Below are 26,983 nucleotides of genomic sequence, written 5' to 3'. Positions count from 1 at the left end.
TCAGTTATTCCTTCTTGAAATACCATCCTGTTTGTTTCCTGATAAGACATGTAACTAATGCTAGTTTATAATACATCTTACTTCCCATCATCTCAATACTCAAGTTAGTGATATATGGTTCCCATTTCTGAATATTTAGTGGTGTGTAAAATCCATAACATCTCATTCATAATATGTTTTTGTAATATATTTTTGTAATTATATACAGTCAACTTTTAGACTTTATATACAGTCAACTTTTAGACTTAAATGTCCTAAATTTCACCCCTTTGTTTTAGAATCAACATTTTCTCTGTGTGGAAAAAAAAACTTTGTTTGCCTGGCCCTTGTGTTGGACTCATGGTAAACAACTGTTAATGCTTTCACCCTTGGTGAACAATAGTATATTTCAGAGGTCTGTTGGTTCATCACACTCTGCACGTTTTGGTTAAGCTTTCAACCAGTTGAGTTCCCGTCTCATTATTGTTAAAATGTTTGAAAGTCGAAGTCCTATCTGGCTATTTGTTTGACTTTCTGTATCTGCATTCTTCTCAACCTCAATATACAAATAGTCCTTGTTGACAGTTCAAACAGTCTTATTGTCTTGGAAAAGTCTCACTTCCCCCCTTCTCCATTTCTTAACTAGAATCCTTGATGGTTCAACCAAGACAAAATTAACTCTTAGCATCCGCTTATACTGAGCTGTTTGCCATATAATATTATGTCTTGATAAAGTCATATTTTTGAGACATAATTCAAAAGGTCCACAACATGGCTTAATTAGCTGATTAGAGTGGGACACTTTGAGCCTAGAATATTGCACCTTTTCACAATATTCTAATTTTCTGAGATTGTGGATTTGGGGTTTTAATGAGCTGTAAGCCATAATCATCACAATTATGACAAATCACAGCTTGAACTATCTTGCTTTGCATGCAATGAGTCTATCTCATATATTAGTTTCACCTTTTAAGTTGCATTACTGAAATAAATGAACTTTTGCACCATATTCTAATTTTTTGATAACAGGATACACTGTTATTACTTTATCCCTTTGCATTGATACGACCATATCAGCAATTTTTCTTGCTGCTGACTTTGTGGCCAAACAAGCACAAAGTTGTATATGCCTTATATGGCTTTTGTTATTCTAAGGCAATGTTGGCGATATGCTTTACTATTTGCTATTTGTAGCTGCTATACATGATTGTGGAGCCGCCATTTTGAGCAGAGAGATTTTTTTTTTTTGTCTGCAGGGGAGACTTGTCCCTTTTACTTAACCCTTATTGACTTATCCAGCCAGTATATTGTGTGGACTCTATTGATACATCTTTTTCAGTATCTGGAGATCATTTTATATGCAGCTATTGGAATGAGGAGATTTTTGAGGATGCTGGTCTATCCCTTGTTTATAGAGAATGAAAACTATATAATACATCTTAGGTATGGATAGAAGAGTTTTTAGTTGTATTTTTAGATATGTATTTACAGCTTCAGATTGGATGATGTGAATGAGCTCATATCTCAGCATCTGTTCTGAAGAAGTGAATATCGTTCTCGAAACATGTTGATTTTGATCGCTGTAGAAATCAATAAGATTATAGACTGATCTTATATGCAGTCTGGTTGATATGTTTTAGTGACGTGAATTGTTTTTAATGTATACAAAAATTATGTTTTTATTGTTTATAAATGATTGTGTTTTTGAAAATTAGCCTAGGAGGTTCATTCAAAATCCCGCTTTATGCTCCCAACCATACATGGGTGGGTTTTCCATTTGATACTGAATTTTTGTGGGATGGTATGTTTAAAGGGTTTATCATTATTGAATAACCTTTTCTTCCACAAATAGAAATTTGAACCAATATGGGTAGTATTTTTTTTTAAATTATGGAAGAAGTTTTCCAGCAGGTTCAAAATAATATAATATATCATCATCCCACAAAGAAATATTGATAATTTATATAAAGGTAAGTTCACTTGGTCCTCAAGTAAAACGAATATAAAACAGTATTGTTTAACTTTCTGAAAATTGTGGGAGAGATTTGTAGTTTTACATCTTAGCACAATTTCACTCATGTTAGAATTCACAATCTGTTAGTTGCTATATGTTTTATTTTTCAGAAGCGATTTATGCCTCTGTTAGATCTGAGTTAGAAGCTGATGCTGTTGAGCTTGAGACAGAGTCTTGGAGCAGTGCGGTAGAACCTCCATTTGCCAGAAAACAGAAGAAAGAGGTTATCAAGAGGCAGGATGTAATTTATGGTGAGAAATCCAATCTTGTATCCAATTGAATTGCTCACTTAAATCAACATGGTTTATGTTGTTAAGCATTTCCAGCTAATTGTGGATTTTTTTAAAGTTTTGTTTACTTTGCTGTTTTTCAGAACTAATGCAAACAGAAATGCACCATGTCAGGACACTTAAAATCATGTTGAAAGTGTATTGTAGAGCACTTAGAGAAGAACTGCACTGGAATAAAGAAATCAACCAACTCTTGCCCTGTGTGGATGAACTTCTGGAGCTGCACGGGCAGTTCTTGACTCGATTTAAAGAGAGGCGCAAAGAATCCTTAGAAGAGGGGAGTGATCGGAACTACTTCATACAGAAGATCGGTGATATTCTTGTACAACAGGTAGAAGAATTATCATTCATTGATCCCTGGTGCGCACAGATCAGTTGTTAAGTTTATAACATGATAGTCTTCATTGTGGAATAAGAATGCATAGGTTCTCAGCACCTTTTTATTGTTTTTGCCTTCCATAAAATACTGTTCCCTAGAAAACATATGCATCACATTCACTGCTATATTTAGTAGTTTGGTAGCATTTCATATTTGCCTTTATGAGGCTACTCAGATTATGTGAATATATTTTTGAGATACAGTTAGGTCCATATATATTTGGACACAGGCACAATTTTCATACTTTTGGCTCTGTATGCCACCAGAATAATTTAAAACGAAGCAATCCAAATGAATTTGAAGTGCAGACTTTAAGCTTTAATTAAAGGGGTTGAACATAAATATCAAGTAAAAATGTTAGGAACTGAAGCCATTTTTATACACAGTCCCTCCATTTTCAGAGACTCAAATGTAATTGTACAAATGAATATAATCCTAAATAAATTGTTCATTTTAATATTTTGTTGAGAATCCTTTACTGGCAATGACTGCCTGAAGTCTGGAACCCATGGACATTACCAAAGACTGGGTTTCCTCCTTTCTGATGCTTTGCCAGACTCTAACTGCAGCTGTCTTCGTTTGTTATTTGTTTGTGGGTCTTTCTGCCTTTAGTTCTGCTTTCAGCAAGTGAAATGCATGCTCAATTGGATTGAGATCAGGCGTTTGCAGAATATTCCACTTATTTTTGTTCAAAAGCTCCAGGGTTGCTTTTCCAGTGTGTTTTGGATCATTGTCCATCTGTCCTGTGAAGCGCCGTCCAATCAAGTTTTGCTGCATTTGGCTGAATCTGGGCTGACAGTATATCTCTAAACACTGCAGAATTCATCCAGCTGCTTCTGTCACATCATCAATAAACACCAATGACCCAGTGTTACTAGAAGCCATGCATGCCCATGCCATCTCACTGCCGCCACCATGTTTTACAGATGATGTTGTTTACTTTGGATAATGAGCTGTTCCATACCTTCCCCACACTTTTTTCTTCCTGTCATTCTGGTACAACTTAATCTTAGTTTAATTCGTTCAAAGAATGCTTTTCCAGAACTGATTTGGCTTTTTTAGATGTTTGTTGTTTGTTTGCAGGTCTTTCTGCCTTTAGTTTTGCCTTCAGCAAGTGAAATGTATGCTCAATTGGGTTGAGATCAGGTGATTGACTCGCCCATTGCAGAATATTCCACTTCTTTTCCTTCAAAAGCTCCTGGGTTGCTTTTGCATCATGGGTGTGTTTTGGATCATTAATAATATTGATATATGAGCGCTGGGTGATGAGAGTAAAAAGCGGCCAGCATCAAGAGGCAAACCTCAGAGTCCTCCAATGTGAAACCAAATAGATATATATAAATGCAGCACTGAAAAGTATTAAAACATATTAAAGGTAGTTGAACACTATTGTAGGTATGGCATCAAGAAATGAGTCCATAAGGTGCAAGTGGCAATGGTGATAAATTCAATGTGAAGATAGTAGCTTCTGTGACTGTCGTGGCTGTGAAGAATAAATGTATAATGCACTAACCAGATAGCACAAATGATTGTGCGTTGGAGTATATAAGACCTACTCCACGGTGCTCAGGGAATGGGAACTCTGCATACGGATGAAGTTGTCAGGTATGGATTAGCCACCAGGTGTCATCCATCCAGGACAGGTTACCACTCTCCATTAGTATGAGATCACATCTAACAGACCAGGTTAGAAGTATCCAGCAATACGGGTTTCAGCCACCAGGGGGATCATGCATTTAAATATGGCTCCAATGCAAAACAAGCACCTTAAGGGAAGGGGGCTCAGAAAAGCCAAAAAACGAGCCCAACAGAGGAAAAAGCTCCAATAGTGTAGTATTTTTAATATTCTAAGTGAAGTAACATCAAAAAATTCAATAAAAGGTAAACACAATAGGAGAAATCCAATATGGCTGCCGTACATGAATAGGGCCATGCGGTGAGCGAGTAAGGGAGTTGCCCCCAACTATTACTCACTCACCGCATGGCCCTATTCATGTACGGCAGCCATATTGGATTTCTCCTATTGTAAGTGTTTACCTTTTATTGAATTTTTTGATGTTACTTCACTTGGAATATCAAAAATACTACACTATTGGGAGCTTTTTCTCTTTTGGGCTCGTTTTTTGGCTTTTCTGAGCCCCTTCCCTTAAGGTGCTTGTTTTGCATTGGAGCCATACTTAAATGCATGATCCCCCTGGTGGCTGAAACCCGTATTGCTGGATACTGCTAACCTGGTCTGTTAGATGTGATCTCATACTAATGGAGAGTGGTAACCTGTCCTGGATGGATGACACCTGGTGGCTAATCCCTACCTGACGACTTCATCCGTATGCAGAGTTCCCATTCCCTGAGCACCGTGGAGTAGGTCTTATATACTCCAACGCACAATCATTTGTGCTATCTGGTTAGTGCATTCTACACTTATTCTTCACAGCCACGACAGTCACGGAAGCTACTATCTTCACATTGAATTTATCACCTTGTTGCACCTTATGGACTAATTTCTTGATGCCATACCTACAATAGTGTTCAACTACCTTTAATGTTTTAATACTTTTCAGTGCTGCATTTATATATATCTATTTTGTTTTGGATCATTGTCCATCTGTACTGTGAAGCACCATCCAATCAACTTTGCTGCATTTGGCTCAGTCTGAGCTGACAGTATATCTCTAAACACTGCTCCTGTCTTCTGTCACATCATCAATAAACACCAATGACCCAGTGCCACTGCAAGCCATGCATGCCCATGCCATCACACTGCCTCCACCATGTTTTACAGATGAAGTTGTGTGCTTTGGATCATGAGCTGTTCCAAGCCTTCTCCACACTTTTTTCTTCTCGTCATTCTGGTACAGATTAATCTTAGTTTCATCCATCCAAAGAATGCTTTTCCAGAACTGGTCTGGCTTTTTTAGATGTTTTTTGGCAAAGTCTAATCTGGTTTTTCTATTCTTCAGGCTTATGAAAAGTTTGCGTCTTGTGAACTCTGGATTTGCTCTCTTGAAGTCTTCTCTTGATTGTAGACTTTGACAATGATACACCCATCTCCTGGAGAGTGTCCTTCACTTGTCTGGTTGTTGTGAATGGGTTTTTCTTTATTGTAGCGAGGACCCTGTGATCATCCACCACTGTTGTCTTCCGTGGACGTCCATGCCTTTTTATGTTGCTAAGCTCACCAGTGCGTTCTTCTGTCCTCAGAATGTACCAAATAGTTGATTTGGCCACTCCTAATGTTGCTGCCATCTCTCTGATGGATTTGTTTTGTTTTTGAAGCCTTACAATGGCCTGTTTCACTTGCATGGATAGCTCCTTTGAACGCATGATGTAGGTTCACAGCAATAGATTCCAAATGCAAATGCCACATTTAGAATCAACTCCAGATCTTTTATTTGCTTAACTGATGAAGAATTTGGATGTACATTCCCTCAAATTAAACCTGAGAGTGTGTACTTTCAGCCCACATCCATTATATAACTATACCTTGAATATGTTTTGGTAAATACCTGAAAAAACTAAAATTGTGCCTGTGTCCAAATATATATGAACCTAACTGTACTTTGTTTTTTTTCCTATACAGTTGTGTTTTACAAACAAACAGAAAACCTCCATACACACAATCCTATACCTACAGTTGATCCAGAGGAAGGCAAAAAAAAAAACACAGTAAAGCATGATCCAATTTGCCCCAGTGGGGAAAAAAATTCCCCATAAGGCAATCAGATATTCCTTGGATCAGCTACCCCTGTTATTACTTTTAGGGGTATGGAAATATTTTTAAAAAAACGGCTTGTCCAAGGGACTAAATCAGGGTCCCAATCTTCTTCACAATGTACTTGTCCTAATACACAAAAATCATAGTTTTTATCTCCCTGCTTTTCAGGGAGACAGAAGCTGGCACATTACTGCTGTCTGTAGAAAGCTCTGTGTTTACCAACACAGGGCTCTCTCCTGTCATTTGCTCCAGCGATCAGCTGGTCCCAGCCATAGATCATGAGCCGGGGGCCTAGTGTTTGGCATGTAGTGGAGCAAATATGAGCACATCCGGGGAGGTGGGTGCACACGCCCCCTACCCAAAAGAGCTGGATCGCTGCTTGCCCGCAGAAGGGTGCTGTATCCCATCACCATGCTTTGCCGTCAATGCGTTGCGTCACGCTTCCATGTGACTTCTTCAGTCTTCTTGAGTCCAGTGTGGTTATAGTTTCCAGGAGACCAAGCAGTAAAGAGTGCACATACAGGGAGGATCCTGAGGTGATTCAAAAGGCTCTGTGGCCCTTTGGGGTCGCCGAGTGGAGGTGAGAGGCCATTGCAGCCATTTAAGGATCACTTATCGGTGTGCTGTGCATCCACACTGCATATGTTGCATGACAAGAAGTAGTGAAGCACCTTGATTGTGTTTTTTCACATATTGGACATTTTGTTCACAATTGGACTTTGTTGTAAATTTTCACGTATATTATTATATTTACTTGTTTGTAATTAAGGTTTTTTACTATTTTGAACACAGTGTGTGGTTTTTATCCCTCATTAGGGATTCACATATCCATATGTAGTATATCTAATTATTGCATAGGTTTTTGTGTCATATATTGGGTATCACTGGCAACGGTATTTATGGTTGTATCCCTGTAGGGATCGAGTTCACAATTATTTCCACTTAATTAACACTGTTTCTACTTAGTCATCACTATAGGTCACAATTTTGGCTTTCTGTATGTTAATGTTAAATCTCTCTTCCTCCAGATGTAAAGAGTGCCCCCTTGTCCTCTGAAATGACCTGAAAGTAAATAACTCTACCCCAAGTTCACTATATGGACCACTTGTATATATACACATGTTGATTATATCGCCCCTTAACCTCCTCCCCAAGAGAGAAAAAATTCAGTTCAATAATCTTTCCTCATTGCTGAGCTCACTCAATGCCTCTTACGAGGTTGATTGCCTTTCTCTGCACTTTCTCTGTTTCTGTGACATCCTTTTTGTGAACAGGTGCCCAAAATTAAAGTGCATATTCCAGATAAGGCATTTCTAATGATTTGTACAAGGGCAAAATTATTTATTTCTCTCTCTTGAGTCCTCTTTTGATAAAATTATTTATTTAAAAGTATTTCTCTTAATAAATATATATATATCTCCAGCAGCACTGATTGTTCGGGGAAAAACCCAGCGGCTGTTTGTATACAAATCGATCGGTAGATCACCATGTGTACAATCAGCTAGCCCATACTCGGATCGAAATTCGTCTGGTCTCTGCTAAACCAGCCGAATTTTGATCCGTGTATGGCTGGCTAAAATCATTTTTTTCCTAATCATTATATTATACATGGGCATCAATTAATTGTTTAGTCAATTACTGAATGTTTGTAATTTTGGTTAACTTCAGTTCTCAGGTGACACTGGGGCAAGGATGGAGGACAAATATGGTGTGTTCTGTAGTCAGCACAACAGAGCAGTTAGTTACTACAAGTTCCTGATGAGAGAGAATAAGAAGTTTCAGAACCTCATGAAGGTGAGTACAGATTACTGTTTAACGCTCCCACGTTTTGTGCACAAAGATCTAGTTTAAATGTAAACCTATTAGTGATTGGAGTCAGCTCTGGATCAAAAATGCATTAGGACTGTTTAATTGTTAGTTTGTTGACCGCCTATAATAGATAACCTGTGTCCTGTAATGTACTCCAAGAAAAGGATTTTAAAGATTAACCAAAAATCATATTTTTCCCAACCCTGTATCTGCCACTTTAGCTAGACAGTTTGGACTGTTACAGGAAGTGGGAAAATTAACATCCACTGTCCAGATCAACAGGTAATTAAACTGTGACAAAAACTGATGTGTTAATTCTAGTGACAGACTGCATCACACTATATGTAATATTAGTTTCTATTTTGCCTATAGTTCTACTTTAATTATTTTTATTATGTTGTCCAAAACTCCTTGTTTAGTAGCGTAATGGAAGTATATGGAGTGCAAAATGAAAACAAATTGTCCACAGCGCAGAATACAAAATAACAATAGCAGTAAATGAACCGTTATGTCATTCTTTTATTCACCACTTGTCCTTTACTTCTTGTATAAGTGGACAATAAAATGTTGTAAATAACGGAAAAAAAAAAAAAAACCAGCGCAAAAATTAAATATAAATAATCACAAATAAATAAATGTCTGTGCAAAAATATATATATAATATTTCAAACATAAGTCCTTATTTTCCCAAAAGGATTTTCAAAACAATGTTCCAAAATGTGCTTCCACCTAATCACCACGTGAAAAATAATATTGACCGCACTCACCAGATGGAGGTGAGTAATAAGCCTCATAGGATATAAGGGATCCTATAGCCCCTCAGGAGGAACTCAAATCGCCTTCACCCTGCTTATATACAGCAATCGACTCCACTCTACTTCTCCATGGAATCCTCAATAGTGTGCAAGGAAAGAAAGGCTACATAGTGTATTACTGCCACTCAATACCATATAAATCCATAGAATAAGGACACTCACATGTTTCAATAAAATAACAGGCCTTGTTTAATAGCCTCAAAGGCTTCAAAGGAACAAGTTTCCAAATTGTAAATATAGGGATCTCACGCTTTAAGGATCACTGTAGAGGATGACCAGCTTTCCACCTCAAAAATGGCCGCTTGAACCGCAAAAGTCTGCGTGCGTTCCAAATACCGGAAGTGACATAGGCCAAGAAGACGGCAGACCGGAAGAGCGTCAACGCGTTTCGCCCCACCCACAGGGCGTTTTCAAGACACCATTTTCAGTATCTGGCCGTCTTTTATACCCCTTAGGGAGAGCTCTCATCCATCTCCTATGCAAATTAATAGAAACTACCTCCCATTACCACACCTGATCATTAAACCATTATAATTACCATACAAAGTACCCACCCTCTGGTCTTATTTCATCCTCTATATACTCAGCGTGAGAACCCTTCACAACTTAAATACAAGACAATGATCCGCAATTAAAACAATGAAACAAAATTCCTCATAAATATAAATACAAATCACCATATATTCCAATTTATCTTTAATACTCTCTGGGAAATAATGATAGAATAAAAATAAAAATGTATTAAAAATTAAAAAAAAAAAGAAGAAAAAAAGAAAAAATATAATATATAAAAAATAATCTATAAAATATATTTTATATATTTTTTATATTTTTTATTTATTTATTTTTTTTTTAATTTTTAATACATTTTTATTTTTATTCTTTCATTATTTCCCAGAGAGTATTAAAGATAATTGGAATATATGGTGATTTGTATTTATATTTATGAGGAATTTTGTTTCATTGTTTTAATTGCGGATCATTGTTCCTCCTGAGGGGCTATAGGATCCCTTATATCCTATGAGGCTTATTACTCACCTCCATCTGGTGAGTGCGGTCAATATTATTTTTCACGTGGTGATTAGGTGGAAGCACATTTTGGAACATTGTTTTGAAAATCCTTTTGGGAAAATAAGGACTTATGTTTGAAATATTATATATATATTTTTGCACAGACATTTATTTATTTGTGATTATTTTTATTTATTTTTTGCGCTGTTTTTTTTTTTCTGTTATTTATTATTGGTGGTTTTCACTGGTGCACAGCTGCATAATTGTATACTTTCTTTGATTGGCGCTGGGATTTTTTTAGTTTGTGAATAAAGTGTTGTAGGATATTTAAGTTTATACTTTGTTTCTTTGAACAGAAAATAGGCAACTCCTCTATTGTTAGGCGCCTGGGAGTCCCTGAGTGTATACTCTTGGTTACACAGAGAATTACAAAATATCCAGTCCTTGTGGAGAGGATAATTAAAAACACAGAAGGTAGGACAAATACTCAGTGTATTCCTATTATTTATTAAAAAAAAAAAAGAAGAAACATTTGTGAAAGTTTAAAAATAAGAACCTTTTCAGTTGTCTGATCATGTTTGTCTCAAGGTAAAGAATTCCACTTTTGTTGAGAAAATAAAAGCATTCCCCTCTGGGAATTCTATAAATATTGCAAGGATTTTAACAAACTTTTGATGCAGATTCTTACCTTTTTTGTTCTGAAGAAATATCTACTGGTTTGTCTGTGTTCATGTGTAGAGTGAATCTCTGTGGGAGAAGTTTTATAATTATCAGCTGAGGCATTTGCAGGGCTCTAATGAGGAAAGTTGCAAGGTTTGCACCCCGTTAGACATAATTTCCCTTTGAAAGCATCTCACCAAAAAATAAAAATTTTTGTTACAGGGGATGCCCAAACTCTTGACTTGTATCTTAGAGCACACTTCTTAAAAAAAATCAATAAACCGATCACACACGCAGGACATTACATTTCTGGGGGGGCGTTCTGTCTACCATCTGTGCACAGAATGCCTCCAGGTAACCATATGCATTGCAGGTTTGGCCTTCTGGGTGCCCCCCCTACTCAATTACAGTAGGTGGGAGATAGAGCCTTCTATTGCTATGCTCCAAAACTCTGGAATTCACTTCCAAGGAACATCAGAAAGTCATCTTCTCTAAACTCATTCAAATCAAATCTAAAAAGTTTTTTCTTTAGACGAGCTTTCACTTAATTGTCCTTTTTTTCCCCTTTGTTTTATCCTGAGTGTTCCTTGTGTTCTCTTTGTAAAGTGCTTTGAGAAACTACCTCTAAAGGTTCTATATAAAATACAGTTTATTATTATTTTACAGAAAATTGAATTGCCGAAAATGGAAAAGGAGAGGTCATTTTTGCTAACATTCAATTACAATATGACTTGTATTGCAGTTGTATACACTATATGTTTTTTTTTTTCCTTTGCTACTTTTTTCTCACAAAAGTGGAGTTTTCCTTTAACATAATTCTAAGACCGTAACTGTACTATGTGGAGGAAAAAATCATAGTGATATAACGTTGCCAACATTCTTTTTATGGCATGATTGTGTTACTTTTAAAATGCAACTTGAAATGCCACACACACCTTTTGTTTCTTCATGTTAACATGATTCAAGTGGGGGTACCTCACCCGGCCCATTTTGCAGTAGCACATCACTAATTCACTTGATCTCACTAGCAATGGATCATTGTCTCCTCTTTGTCCCCTGCATGCCAGACCCATAGGGGGTTATCTACTAAACCAATCCGCTTCCAGTTTTGTTTTGTTTTTTCAAAGCTTAAGTGAACAAGCTGAAGCTGGTGTAGCTGTGCATGGTAGCCAGTCGGATTCTGAGTGCTCCAACTTTAGTAAATCTCCTCCATAACATTCGGGAGGTTATGCTGATAATGTCATAATGATGTAACTTGCATTGTCATGATAAGTAAAAATGTTGAAACTAGTTTTTATTAGTGATATCCAGTGCTCTTTTGAAGGTTCTGCAGTGCATTGTGAAGCTTAGGAGCAAAGCAGATTTGAGCTGATCACCAGTGGGTGTCTGCCATTCACTGCTGCCCATGTTCTGATATCATATAAAAATTCTGAAGCCTGCTTATTTATTTCAGGTACTTACAGTTAGGTCCATATATATTTGGACACAGGCACAATTTTATTTTTTTTCAGGTATTTAGCAAAACATATTCAAGCTATAGTTATATAATGGATATGGGCTGAAAGTGCACACGCTCAGGTTTAATTTGAGGTATGTACATCCAAATTGGAGGAAGGGTTTAGGAATTACTGCTCTTAAGAGTAGCCATCCCCCCTTTTTCAAGGGCCAAAAATAATTGGACAATTGAATGAAAAGCTGTTTCATGGCCAGGCGTAGGCTACTCCTTCGTTATTTCTTAAGCAGGTAATAAAAGGTCTGAAGTTGATTCTAAGTGTGGTTATTTGCATTTGTAATCTATTGCTGTAAACCTACATCATGCGCTCAAAGGAGCTGTCCATGCAAGTGATGCAGGCCATTGTCCCGCTTCAAAAACTAAAATTGATCAGAGAGATAGCAACATTAGGAATGGCCAAATCAACAGTTTGGTACATTCTGAGCAAAGAAGAATGCACTGGTGAGCTCAGCAACATAAAAAGGCATGGACGTCCATGAAAGACAACAGTGGTAGATGATCGCAGAATCTTGTCTATGGTAAAGAAAAATCCATTCACAACATCCAGACAAGTGAAGGACACTCTACAGGAAGTGGGCGTATCATTGTCAAAGTCTACAATCAAGAGAAGACTTCACAAGAGCAAATACATAGGGTTCACCACAAGGTGCAAGCCATTCATAAGCCTGGAGAATACAAAAGCCAGATTAAACTTTGCCAAAAAAACATCTAAAAAGCCAGACCAGTTCTGGAAAAGCATGCTTTTGTCAGATGAAACTAAGATTAATCTGTACCAGAATGACGGGAAGAAAAAGTGTGGACAAGGCTTGGAACAGCTCATGATCTCAAAGCACACAACATCATCTGTAAAACATGGTGGAGGCAGTGTGATGGCATGGGCATGCACGGCTTCCAATGGCACTGGGTCATTGGTGTTTACTGATGATGTGACAAAAGACAGAAACAGCCGGATGAATTCTGCAGTGTTTAGAGATATATTGTCAGCCCAGATTTACCCAAATGCAGCCACGTTGATTGGATGGCGCTTCACAGTACAGATGGACAATGATCCAAAACACACTGCAAAAGCAACCCAGGAGCTTTTGAAGGAAAAAAAGTGGAATATTCTGCAATGGGCGAGTCAATCACCTGATCTCAACCCAATTGAGCATGCATTTCACTTGCTGAAGGCAAAACCAAAGGCAGGAAGACCCACAAACAAAGAACATGTCATGTACCGCCTGGCGGTATCTCTAGCAACCCACAGGACAGAATTCCCCAGGGCGCGGGGTCTAAGTCCCAGTCTGCTTATTCACCAGGGCCCCTGATGGTGGGGATGGACTTGGAGCAGACTGTGACCAGGTCACGGCCCCTGAGTGCACCCGCCTGTGGTAGAGCGAACCGCCAGAGGTATGTACTGGGAGAGAGCCTGATGTGAAGAGGCGGATATACCTGGGCAGCAGTGACCGGATCCGTGCAGGATGGATGGATGGCAGGGTAGTGTAGCGTAGTCAGATGGCCCGGGTCGGTAACAGCGGAGACAGAACGGTACAGAGCAGCAGACAGAGAGTAGTCGGGTCACACGCCAGGTTCAGCAGGAGGTCAGATAATCAGGAGTATGCAGGAGAGTAGTCAAACGAGCCAGGGATCAGAGCAGGAGAAGGTCAGCAGAGATCAGGATCAAGCAGGGTCGGCAACAAGGTCAATCAGCAGGCAAAACAAGCAGGAACAGATAATAAGACCATACGGCAATGTGAGTCTGTGCAGGGCTGGTTTAAATAGTGCGCCCTGCACTGTCATTGGTGCCAGGCGCGCATCTGCGATTGCGAGTGCGCATGCGTGGCCGCCGTAGCTGCCTAGGTCCTAGCGCCCGCCGGTTAAAGTGTATCGGCGTTCTGCGCATGTGCAAACCCGCTCGCTGCAGCGATCCCTGACAGAACAACTGAAGGCAGCTGCAGTTAGAGCCTGGCAAAGCATCGGAGAGGAGGAAAACCAGTCTTTGGTAATGGCCTTGGGCTCCAGACTTCAGGCAGTCATTGCCAGTAAAGAATTCTCATCAAAATATTAAAAATGAACATTTTATCTATGATTATATTCATTGGTCCCTTGAAAAAAGGGGGGGGGGGCTACTTTTAAGAGCTGTAATTCCTAAACCCTTCCACCAATTTGGATGTATATACCCTCAAATTAATCCCGAGAGTGTGCACTTTCAACCCATATCCATTATATAACTATAGCTTAAATATGTTTTGGCAAGTACCTGAAAAAAAGTAAAATTGTCCCTGCGTCCAAATCTATATGGACCTAACTGTATATAGCGCCGTCAATTTACACATCGCTTTACATACATATATTGTACATTCACATCTGTCCCTAACCAAGGGGCGTACAATCGAAGGTCCCTAACTTACAGTCATACATACACATATTAGGGACAATTTAGACAGGATCCAATTAACCTACCAGCATGTCTTTGGGGTGTGGGAGGAAACCGGAGTACACAGATGAAACCCACGCAGGCACAGGGAGAACATGGAAACTCCAGGCAGGTGATGCTGTGGTCGGGATTCAAACCAGCAACCCTAATACTGCCAGGCAGAAGTGCTAACCAGTAAGCCACTGTGCTTCCCACAAGCTTAATGTTATGGGTTGGTGGGGAGAGGGCAATGTAATTTTCACACTCCACTGCATAGTGTCAAAAAGAACTCGATCACTGGTACTGCACCATCTTTGTATTTGCAGTGCTCTTAGTACCCTACGGCTACAATTTTCTTCAAAAGAGAAGTATGGGGTTTCTATTTTTTATACTTCCCTAGGTGGATGCAGCATCGGTGCGATGCTGCATGTGTTCCCCACCAGCTCTAAGAGTGCGAACTCAGCGATCACATGACCGCTGACTTCTCACCGCTTTGAGCAGAGAGTGATGTCTGCACCAACCCCCCCCCCCCCCACCCCCATTGGAACGCTTAGTTGTGAAGAGGGAGGGAGCAGCTGGCTCAGGCTCCCAGCAGGGTCATCCCGACTTTAAAGTTGTGATGTTTCCCCAGACCGGACCAGATGAGTGACCTCAGCGAACAGTGGGCTTCAGCCCACTGTCAGTTGAAAACTGGTCACAGGAATGCAGAACAAACTGCACTCCTGTGATCCACAGATGTACAGCCAAAGCTCTTTTCTCTTCTCCTTTAACGTTGCCAGAATGTGTTTTTTTATTTTAATTTCTTTAGAACATTTAATGGATTTGTTTAGCTTTAATATATCTTGTTTAGAGTTTGTACCTTTTTTTTTTTTTTTTTTTTTTTTTTTTTGTATATTTTTTTCCTAGAAGGGACAGAAGACTATGAAGCGTTGACTCAGGCTCTTACACTCATAAAGGAAACCATTACAGAAATAGACTTGCGTGTTCATAGGAGTGAGAAAGGTCAACGATTGGTTGAAATCATAGCCAAAATGGAGCCAAAATCCTCTGTTAAATTAAAGAATGGGATGACATTTAGGAAGCATAACATGGAGAACCGGCAACTTCTTCACGATGGCATGCTTTATTGGAAGACTGCTTCAGGAAGATTGAAAGGTATATGGGGAAAATAGATTTAGTGACCTATTTTTAACCACTTGCCTACCAGGCACTTATACCCCCTTCCTTACCAGGCCAATTTTCAGCTTTCAGCGGTGCCGCACTTTGATTGACAATTGCGCGGTCATGCAACATTGTACCCATATGAAATTTAGATCATTTTTTTCTCACAAATAGAGCTTTCTTTTGGTGGTATTTAATCGCCACTGGGCGCTTTACTTTTTGCGCTATAAATTAAAAAAAGTGCAAAAAATTTGAAAAAAAAAAAAAGTTTATTTGTTTCTTTTATAAAATTTTTCAAACAGGTATTTTTTCTCCTTCACTGATTTGCGTTGATGAGGCGGCACTGATGGGCACTGATAGGCGGCACTGATAGGCAGCACTAAAGGGCACTGATAGGCAGTACTAATGAGGTGGCACGGATAGGCGGCACTGATAGACAGCACTAATTAGGGGTCACGGATAGGCGGCACTGATATGCAGCACTGATAGGCGGCACTGATAGGTGACACTGATGATGGGTACTGATAGACGGCACTGACTGGCATCACTTCTGGGCACTGACTGGCGGCACTGACTGGCACAACCCCTGGGCACTGACTGGTGGCACTGACTGGCAGCACTGGTGGGTGGCACTGGTGGACAGCACTGGTGGGTGGGCACAGGTGGGTGGCACTGGTGGGCACAGGTGGGTGGCGCTGGTGGGCACAGGTGGGTGGGCACAGGTGGGTGGCACTGCTGGGCACATGTAGGTGGCACTGCTGGGCACAGGTAGGTGGCACTGCAGAGTGGCACAGGTGGGGGCACTGCTGGGCACAGGTGGGGGCACTGCTGGGAATGGGTGGGCGGGGCTAGTGGGCGCACCGCTGATCGGAACTTGCGGGGGTCACTGCTGGGCACCGATCATCAGGGCACTGATCATCAGTGCCCTGATGATCGGTGCCGATCCCCGCTCTGACAACTGCCGGTTCTCGGCAGTACTTTCCTCACGATCTGACAGCGTGAGGAAAGTGCAGCCGAGAACCGGCACTTGCATTTTCCTGTGATCAGCGTGTCATTGGACACCGCTGATCACGTGGTAAAAGGCCGGTGGGATCGGCCTTTCACCACATCTCGTGATCAGCTGTGTCCGTAGGACACAGCGATCACGGAGATCGCCGGGTGCGCGCCCCCTGGGGCGCGCAGGAGAGCGCGTTCTGGGAGGACGTCATATGACGTCCACTCAGAACTGGCCGGCCGCGGTGAAGCCGTCTTTCGGCTATGCGCGGTCGGCAAGTGGTTAAAGGGGCCCTTGTTTGTATCAGTTTTTGCGATTGCGATTATGGGTTTACAATTGTTATTGAAGTGTTTACAATAGTTTAATAAGGGTGTTTCCTTATTCTCCACTTCAAGATTAAGGAATGTTTTAAGTTATTCACAAACTGTATTAATTTCATTGCATTTATAAAATGTTTAGATCAGGGTCCATCACCCCCTCCAAAAAAACAAAACAAAAAGATGGCATTATTTTTTCTTTTTATGCCAATATTAACCACTTGAGCCCCAGAGGATTTACCTCCCTTAATGACCAGGCCTTTTTTTGCTGTTTGGCGCTGCACTAATTCAAATGATAATTGCGCGGTCATGCAATGCTGTACCCAAACAAAATTTACGTCCTTTTTTTCACACAAATAGAGCTTTCTTTTGGTGGTATTTGATCACCTGTGCGCTTCTTATTTTTTGCGCTATAAACAAAAAAACCACAAATTTTGAAAAAAAACATTATTTTCTACTTTCAGCTATAAAAAATATATCGTAAACTCAAAGTTAGTCATAAATTTAAGCCAAAATGTATTCTGCTACATGTTTTTGGTAAAAAAAAATCCCGTGCATTAGCGGGCAAACTGGCGCTATCTAGGAGGGGCGCTAACACTATCTGAAGTCACCAGTGACACTAATACAGTGATCAGTAAAAATCTGTTCACTGTAATCAATGACACTGGTGACAGGGCAGTGAAGGGGTTAACTGGGGGGGGGGAGGGGGGCAATCAAGGGGTTAAATGGGATTTCTGGTGCACTAGGAGGGGCGCTAACACTATCGGAAGTCACCAGTGACACTAATACAGTGATCAGTAAAAAATCTGTTCACTGTAATCAATGACACTGGTGACAGGGCAGTGAAGGGGTTAACTGGGGGGGGGGGGGCGATCAAGGGGTTAAATGGGATTTCTGGTGCACTAGCGGGCAAACTGGCGCTATCTGGGAGGGGCGCTAACACTATCGGAAGTCGCCAGCAACACTGATACAGTGATCAGTAAAAATCTGTTCACTGATCAATGACACTGGTGACAGGGCAGTGAAGGGGTCAACTCGGGGGGGGGGGGGGGGCGATCAAGGGGTTAGAAGGGATTATTGGTGTATTAGCGGGCAATCTGGCGCTATCTGGGAGGGGCGCTAACACTATCGGAAGTCGCCAGCGACACTGATACAGTGATCAGTAAAAATCGGTTCACTGATCAGTGACACTGGTGACAGGGCAGTGAAGGGGTTAACTGGGGAGGGGGGAGATTAAGGGGTTAAATGGGATTACTGGTGTACTAGCGGGCAATCTGGCGCTATCTGGGAGGGGCGCTAACACTATCGGAAGTCGCCAGCGACACTGATACAGTGATCAGTAAAAATTGGTTCACTGATCAGTGACACTGGTGACAGGGCAGTGAAGGGGTTAACTGGGGGGGTGATCAAGGGGTTAAACGGGATTACTGGTGTACTGGCGGGCAAACTGGCGCTATCTGGGAGGGGCGCTAACACTATCGGAAGTCGCCAGCGACACTGATCAGTAAAAATCGCTTCACTGATCAGTGACACTGGTGACAGGGCAGTGAAGGGGTTAACTGGGGGGGGGGGGATCAGGGGGTTAAATGTGACCTAGAGTGTTCTAACTGTCAGTGTGTAGTGTTTTACTCACTGTTTGGATGTCTTCTTCTCTGTCTGGAACGGAATGTGCCCAGGCAGAGAAGAATGACATCATATCCTGCCCTGTGTAAATGTCAACACAGGACAGGATAGGACAGGGACCGATCATGTGATTTCAGCCAGAAATCACTGGCTGAAATCGTGTCACCCGCGGGTCGGCGGGAGCGCGCGCGCGCCCCCTACCCGCGAATGTGTCGGGAGCGCGGAGCACGTTTTAAAACGTGCTTTTGCGCTCCACTGCCGCCCTGCACACGTATATACACAGTGGCAGGGCGGCAAGCGGTTAAACTGCAATTCATGTGCATTGTAATGCAGAACTCTTCCTGTCTTCCACCTTCCATGGCATGTTCCATTTTAGACCCATAGTAAGGGTGTTTACATAATGGCATTCTCCCAGCCTCCTTGTCATCCGTGTTTTATATTTATTTATTTTTAACTGTGGAATATGCCTTATACTTCATTGAAAATCCACTTTACTGTTTGTTAATGTTAAACAGTCTAAAGTTCTCCACTTTATAAATACCTAATAAAACTACCAGCAAAGTCTCTTTTGAAATTAGTGAAGTTAAAGCATCACTTATTTATGTACTAAATTCAATACTGCAAAAGATTCTGATTTGTAACCCAGTTTTTATAATTGCTTCTTGGTGTGTAGATATCTTGGCCGTTTTGTTGACCGATGTATTGCTGCTTCTTCAAGAGAAGGATCAAAAGTATATATTTTCTTCTGTGGTAAGTGTGTTAAATCCTTCATTTTTTTAAAAACCATGTAGTCAAGAGTCGTGTGTGTTTTTTTTTTTTTTAACATTTTGTAAGTACCATATTATTGTTTATGGTTTTCCATTGTTTAAGTGATGAAAGCAATGCTATCAAAATCCTAACGTTCAGAAATTTATTTTTTTTTCTTGTTGGTGGTAAACCTGGTGCTTTCAAACTTATTCAGATTGGATATAGTAAAAAAAGATCTATAGCATAGTCATGTAAGATTGCCTTTCTTTCACAAAACATCTCTATTCAAGCTTAGTTTGCTCCTTACAAAAGCTACTGTATGCATAGTTATTTCAGGATAAATCTATTTCATTATAAAGTTATTTCAGAAAACATAATGACTGACTTGCTGGCAGTTATTTTTTTTTTTAAGATTTTTCACACACATTAAAAACCCAACATTTTTTTGCTATAAAATTACTTAGAATCCCCAAACACTATTTATTTTCTGAGAGCAGAGGCTGTGAAGAATACAGTGGTAGTGGCAATTTTTTTTATGTCACATGATTTTTGCACAGCTGTTTATCAAGTGCAAATTTTCAGATAAAAATACACTAAAATGAATTTTACTGAACACAAACACTATATAATACCTAATTTTTGGTAAATTATTAAAAAAAAATGATGTTGCAGTTAGTAATTAGATAGCAAACATGTCAAGACTCAAAATTGCATATGCCTATGAAATGGCAACAAAATATGGTGCCTAGAGCTTTTCATGGGTGACGCTTTAAAAGCCTTTACAGGTTATTATAAAGTTAATGATGGCCTTGGAATTATTGATCTCACTCTGGCATTCACTGAAATACCTCAGATGTGTTTAACCGTCGCTGTTTACATACATGCGCATTTGGATGCATGGCTGGGAGGGGGTTGATTGGGAGCGGGGTGCCTTTTACATTAATTTACATTTTTTTTTTTCCATTTAATGTTCTTGCTATCACAAGGGGGCTGAAGAAAATGACACCAGCTTGTTATATCCACTTGCAGCCAGGAGGTTTTTGTATATTTGGTAGATAGCAAGTGGTTTAAACTGTGATGCTAAACTCTAGTTTTAAAAAATATTCTATTCAAGTATGTATTCTTAACTCATATAGTACCTTCTATTGCTCTCATTCTATTCCAAATCTTCAAATTCTTCTTTTTGCTGCTGTGATGCTACTTCCTGATTGAGGGTGTTTACTTTTGTTCTATATGGTTCCACTGTATGTAGGAACATAGCCAGTCTCTTACTCACTCCTGAGATGGACTATGGACCTTGGGGTTTGTAATGTGTATCGAGCAATGCATGGGACCATAACTAAAGTGTACTGCTCATTTCAAAGAAACCGAAGTTAGGAGGGAAAAGGAGAGGTTCAGAGGCTCATGGAGATCAGTAAAAGGAGGCAGATAAACACAAACAATTTCATGAAAAATAGAGTACAGGACAATTAAGTTGTAAATTTATATGGATTCTTTTTTGAGAATAATTAGTTTCTATTAGTCTTTAGTGTCACTTCAAATTAATCTACATAGGCCAAGTTACTAATATTTGAAACTGTATAGATGTTTGTTAAAACAAAAGTGTGTTTAATTGAAACCATTTCATCATGCATATGAACAAACCATTTTATCTTCTAGGATGCCAAACCTCCTGTTATTTCATTACAAAAGCTGATAGTCCGAGAGGTGGCTAATGAGGAAAAGGCCATGTTCCTCATAAGTGCTTCACTGAAAGGCCCAGAGATGTATGAAATTCATACGGCCTCCAAAGAAGAGAGGAATACTTGGATGACACTGATTCGTGGTGCTGTGGAGAGGTACACCACAGCAGTCTGATGGATCCCTGATTTTAATAGGGTTTTTATATCTATGGCTAAATGTGCATGCTGTTGCATGTTACAGCAGGATGTTCGTTTTTGACTCTTGAACAAATTTCTATATGAATTTGTTTGCTGCCCCTCCCAATTACAGTCCTTATATTGTTCTCAGTTATGAACAAAACAGCATAAATTGATTATGGACAATAAGTGTTTTTTTTCCTTTAACCACTTCCATACCGGGCACTTTTAACGTTCCTACCCAGGCCAATTTTCATGTTTCAGCGCTCTCACACTTTGAATGACAATTGGGCGGTCATACAACATTGTACCCAAACTAAAATGTTATCATTTTCTTCACAAAGATCTTTCTTTTGGTGGTATTTAATCACCACCGGGGTTTTTATTTTTTGCTAAATTAACAAAAAAAAAGACCGAAAATTTGTTTGTTAACCCCACGTTTTCTTTGTTTCTGTTATAAAAGTTTGCAAATAAATAATTGTTCTTCATAAATTTAGGCCAAGATGTGTTCTGCTACATTTCTTTGGTGAAAATAATCCAAATCAGTATTTATTATTTAGACTGTAGGAAAGTTATAGAGTTCACAAACTATGGGCTATATCTGAAAATTGATCAGTCCTGAAGTACTGACAGCCAATCTAATTTCTTGAGGTCCAAGAATGTCAGAACAGTACAGATATCCTCCAAATGACCCCTTTTTGCAAAGTAGACAGCCCGACGTATTTCATAACAGGCATGGCGAGTTTTTTTGAAGTTGTAATTTTTTTGTGATTTTTTGGAAAATGAAGAAATTAAAAAAAATATATATTTTCACTATTTTTTTTTTTTTTTACATACTGTAACCAGTGCAGTACAGTGTCATCATATAACTGGCATGGCGGTGATCAGGGACACTGACTGGTGAGAGTACAAAAAAAAAATTATATATTTTTTATTACATTTTTTTCTTTTTTTTTTAAGATTTTTTTTTTTTCATATTGCACTATGACCAAAGTAGTATAATGTTACCATAGTAACATTGTACTACTTTGGGGAAGTAATCAGTATTTTTTTTTTTTTTTTGTAATGAAATTTGCTTAGAGCAAAGAATTACTTTGCTATAAGCAAGCATTTACCTGAATGAAATCGATTCATTCAAGGTTTTTTTTTTTTTGTGTGATTAGCTGTGATTTGGTCACGGCTAATCACATGACACAACTGGGCTGTGATTGGCCCAGCTTGTGCATGTGATCGCTGTGACCATTCACAGCTAGACACACTTGTATATAATGGATGGCATGAAAGGAAGCCATCCATTGTATACAACTGTCATGTGACCTGCTGTGATTGGTCACAGCAGGTCACATGGTACTGGCAACGGGGCCGGTACACAGATCTGTCATCGGCCTTGTCTGTGGTACATGGCCGGTGACAGATCTTGCCACAGCGCGGCCCCGCGGGCGTGCACAATGCGCGTTCCGGAAAGGACACCATATGGTGTCCACCCAGAGGGACGAGCTGTTCGCCCGGCAACCATCTGGCTATAGGCCGGGCTGCAACTGGTTAAACCCCTTTTATTAGGAGCCCCAGTGTCCTTAACAATTAGAACGTTTATCTGTGTAGTTGAATAATATCTTAACTTACTATACAGTATTTTAAACTGGTGCTCTTGTGGGCTCCATCTTTAATATGTAGAATTAGTCTTTTGATCTCTACTTGTACTATACTTATCTTGTCAGTTTATTTAAAATTACCTATTCTTTTGTTAAGTTGTCCAGATGAAGAAGAAATAACAAATGAAGCGGATATTGAACGGAAACAGGCATACGAGCGTGCTGCTAGAATTAAGGATTACGAAGGTAAATAAAAATCTAAGATTTGTTTTTCTAAACTTAATTAGTGCTACTTTAATTACTTTTAAATGCCATATACACACTCAGTGTCATATCTGCAGTCATGTATTGTTTTCTTATGCAGAGCGTCTGAATTTGAAGGATACATATATAATGCAAACGTTAAGTGAAAAGCTACAGCTTTTTATAGACATGGCTGACATAAATGGTTTTGATGATACTTCTCAAGGATCCAGGATGAGACTTTTTGTTGCATCTGAAAGTGCAGACAACCTACAAGGAGAAAGCACACTAGTCTCTGCCATAGTGGAAGGTATTAACGAATGCGCAAAAAATAAAAAAATACTAATTTTGTTTGTTTTCGAATGGTTGTAATATGAGAAATATGACAATAATATAGGTATAGGTTTTCTGTGTCTTTCAGGGATATGGTTTTTTTGCTTATTGTTCTTTATACATCCATTGTTAAACAATGTAACAAAGGAGAAAGGATTACTGTTTTCTTGTCAGTTTGGTCATTCCTGACTTAGATGCATCCTTTATTCTTGCAGCTGAAAAGATCTATACCATGCTATGTCTCTTCTCCAATCCACATGAAGATACAAACACAAGTGTTTGTGCATTGCCAAGACGATCTGAGACATTTGGAGGTTATGACAGCTCTGGACATTCAAAAAGTGAGATTGGATTTTAATAAGGAATTAAAGTGAAGGTGTTAATGAATGGCAGTAATGATATGTTTTGTTTACTAATAACTAATTTTTATTTAGTTTATTAATAGTTGTTATAGTGAATGTCTTCATATCATGAGAAATGCTGCCAATTATTCTTTTAATAGTGTTTAGAGGTTTCCCCCTATCTATTGCATCTCTATCACAAAAAATGTTACAGGAGTGTTGACACCTCCCTATTCTATATAAAAAAAAAAGTTTTGGCTGTATTTTAATATATTTACCCAAGATAGGTGTTTGCCATAGATTTGTGTAGGTTGTATACTTCTGCGTGCATGATACAACTATTCATATTATTCATGTGATCGCCAAGAGAAAAAGAAAACCCAAGTCAGCTGGATAATTTACAGTTATCTGATCTCAACCATAGGACTTCACATTATATTGTTTTTTTTATCTGCATTTAGCACCACCAGGCTGAAGCTATGTAGAAAATACTTTTTTAACCGCTGCCCGACTTCCCTATAGCAGAAGAACTACTACAGGGCAGCAGGGATGCTCAAAATCACGTGTGTATACGTGATTTTGTATTTCCAGGTAGGGGGCACGCACACTTTCTACCCATGCCACTATTGGCTCTTCGGCATGTCATTTGCCGGCTCCCGGCCGCCAATTCTCAGCCGGGACTTGGTTATCATCTGCAGAGCTGACGGGAGAGGTATGTATATAAACAATACAGATCTCTCCCCTGTCGGCACAGACAGGCTGCTTTGTATTGCTCTACAAAGCAGCTTGTCTACACAGTAAAACACACACAGCACACCTTTAACCCTTTGATCACCCAAGGTGTTAACCCTTTCCTGCCCATTGTCATTAGTACAGTGTCAGTGCTTTTTATTAGCACTGATCACTGCATTAATTGCACTGAAGATGTCAGTGGCAGTTAGTCAGTTCCCCCCCCAGTGTTAGAATGCCCACCGCAGTCCCACAATAAGTCGCTGATTGCCACCATTAGTAGTGAAAAAAAAATTCCAGTATATATATGTCCATTTGTAGACACTATAACTTTCATGTAAACCAATTAATTTATGTGTATTGGAGTTTTTTTGCATTCTTGCAGCCATTGAGAAATACTGTGAGAGCTGTGATTGGTCACAGCTTGTCACATGGTAAAAGGCTGTTGTGAATAGCCTTGTACCATGTGACCTCTGTGATCGTTCACAGAATTCACAAGTAGTAAGCAATGATGTCTGGAAGTGACATCTTGTTTACTACTGTTCATGTGATCACGAATTGGCCAATCAGTGATGACATGATCGGGACCTCACACAGAGGTTCTGTACAGCGATCGGTGTTCTGCTGTGTCAGGGAGCACGCACAGGCAGAGAATGCAAGAGGACGTTTATAAACGGCCACCCGCTCCTGCACTGCTCCTGTCCGTCCGTTTATGTACATGGGCCGGACGGGAAGTGGTTAAACAGTGCTGGTAAAGTCATTGTGAATGGACACTGCACAATTGCACAGTTATAGTGCAAAAGTTAGCAGATTTATGCAGGAGCTGTAAATTAACTCAAATATAAGGTCTACATGTAAAAGCCATTAGGTTAACACCTTAGCAAGTTTGCAGTCCATGTTTGCATGGGCACAGCATTGTATTCATTTGAGTGGACTGCCATGCCTGCATTTCCTGCAGGAAAAAAGGCATGCACCTTTTCCAAATGCGGATGCAGGGAAATTGCATGGTGCTTTTGCATTAAGCAATTTCAATGCGGTTCCTGCACCCATAAACTTGCTGCAGTTTGAGATGGATGGGGGTGCTGTTAAGAATAAATTGGCAGTTCTGCGTATTTTTAAACAGCAGCACGTTTGACTGCGGGAATCACCGTGATTCCTGCACTCACCCACCCACGATCGTGAGGCCTAAATTAAACTGGAGGTTGTATTTATCTTGAAGCTGAAATCCAAACAAAGCAAGTATTATCTGAAAACAAGGAACCCATGTGGATTCTCACTTAAATCTTGGTTTCCTTTTGTGTAATTCTTTCAAGTTGTGTGTAGTAATCCAGAATGAAAGTATGCCTCTGTGCTTCCTGTGGAATATAGACCAGTCACTGCTGCTGACTCCCCATGTGCAAGATCACTGGTCATGTAGCCATGTAGTATTTGTAGGCAGATTGTAGGTAGTTGGACCTGCTGGGTCCCAGCCAAGGTTCTGCTACACCCACTGCACCCCCCCCAGATAATATCAAATAATATTTTCGCTAAAAATCCATTCAAACCATAATTAGAGGGGACAAACACAACAGAATTCCTGCTAAATCTAAAAAATAAAAGTATATTGAGTGAATAAATAAGGCTAATAAAGGTCTTGTAACTCATTCAGATTGGTGCTTTTGCCTGTAGAGTTTAATTTAGTGGTTTGTTTGTGGCTGGGCTTGAGCTGCCTGGATCTGTGTGCAGTCAGTCTATGTAATGCTATGGGGATGCTGCAGGTCATAATTTGACAGGAGTGTGGGTGTAGGTGTATGACCCTAAACACAGACAGTGTGCATTCAGGGTCACTTACTCATGCCTGCACACCTGTCAGATTGGGAACTTGCGGCTGTGTTCGTACAGCTGCTGCGTACCCTTAGAATAACAATCCGTTCTAGCCACATGAACAATTAATTCACATGGTGGGAGTACCTGTGTGAATGAGTCCTAAGGGCTTTGGGGTGGTAAAACCCCAAAGTTGAGCTGTACGTTTACCAGCCACTAAACCGTGGCAGTGGCTAGGGGGTTATGGCAGAAATTATACCCCTGTCAAACAAGACCCAATAACAAGTGAATAGCACGGCTCTGCAAGCCTGCTAGTGCAGGGTTAAATCACACAGTGAGGAGGCTATATACCTTCTCACCACCTGTCAAATGCTCTTCAAAGAGGGATCCAAATTTACATTGTATGGAGGAGGTGTAGGGTTAGATTTACCCTAGGCGCCAAGTGTTCCCCCTTGACCAACATCGTTTTTAATCCAAGTTTCTCACATAGTCTGGCCATGGTTCGTATGTGTCCTTAGGCCGAAGCTAATCTATTCCAACTGCAACATGTGGTCAATCCAGTAACTCGCAAGCTTAAATCCTTTCCTGACATTCAAAAGCTGCTCGTATGCCACCCCATCAGTTTTTTGTTTATCTATAGATACGTAATTTTTTTGCCTCC

At 39.9% G+C, this 26,983-nt stretch overlaps 1 protein-coding gene across 3 annotated transcripts in view; it reads left to right on the top strand.

The window, feature by feature from the left end:
* Positions 1-26,983, top strand: part of LOC149468500 (rho guanine nucleotide exchange factor 18-like) — an 82,184-nt gene that overhangs the window by 19,245 nt on the left and 35,956 nt on the right. For all 3 annotated transcript variants that reach the window (XM_089670015.1, XM_089670014.1, XM_089670013.1), the window contains 10 exons: positions 2,104-2,244; positions 2,367-2,614; positions 8,046-8,171; positions 10,369-10,486; positions 15,487-15,735; positions 19,349-19,425; positions 21,082-21,260; positions 23,031-23,119; positions 23,238-23,426; positions 23,665-23,790. In XM_089670015.1, the coding sequence (XP_089526141.1) occupies positions 2,104-2,244; positions 2,367-2,614; positions 8,046-8,171; positions 10,369-10,486; positions 15,487-15,735; positions 19,349-19,425; positions 21,082-21,260; positions 23,031-23,119; positions 23,238-23,426; positions 23,665-23,790 (1,542 nt within the window). The remainder of the gene's footprint in view (positions 1-2,103; positions 2,245-2,366; positions 2,615-8,045; positions 8,172-10,368; positions 10,487-15,486; positions 15,736-19,348; positions 19,426-21,081; positions 21,261-23,030; positions 23,120-23,237; positions 23,427-23,664; positions 23,791-26,983) is intronic.

Source organism: Staurois parvus, unplaced genomic scaffold (genome assembly GCF_062004578.1).
Source record: "Staurois parvus isolate SC_StPar_1 unplaced genomic scaffold, SC_StPar_1.0 ptg000086l, whole genome shotgun sequence".
NCBI classification, from domain to species: Eukaryota; Metazoa; Chordata; class Amphibia; order Anura; family Ranidae; genus Staurois; species Staurois parvus.
This window is presented reverse-complemented; position numbering and strand designations above follow the sequence as displayed.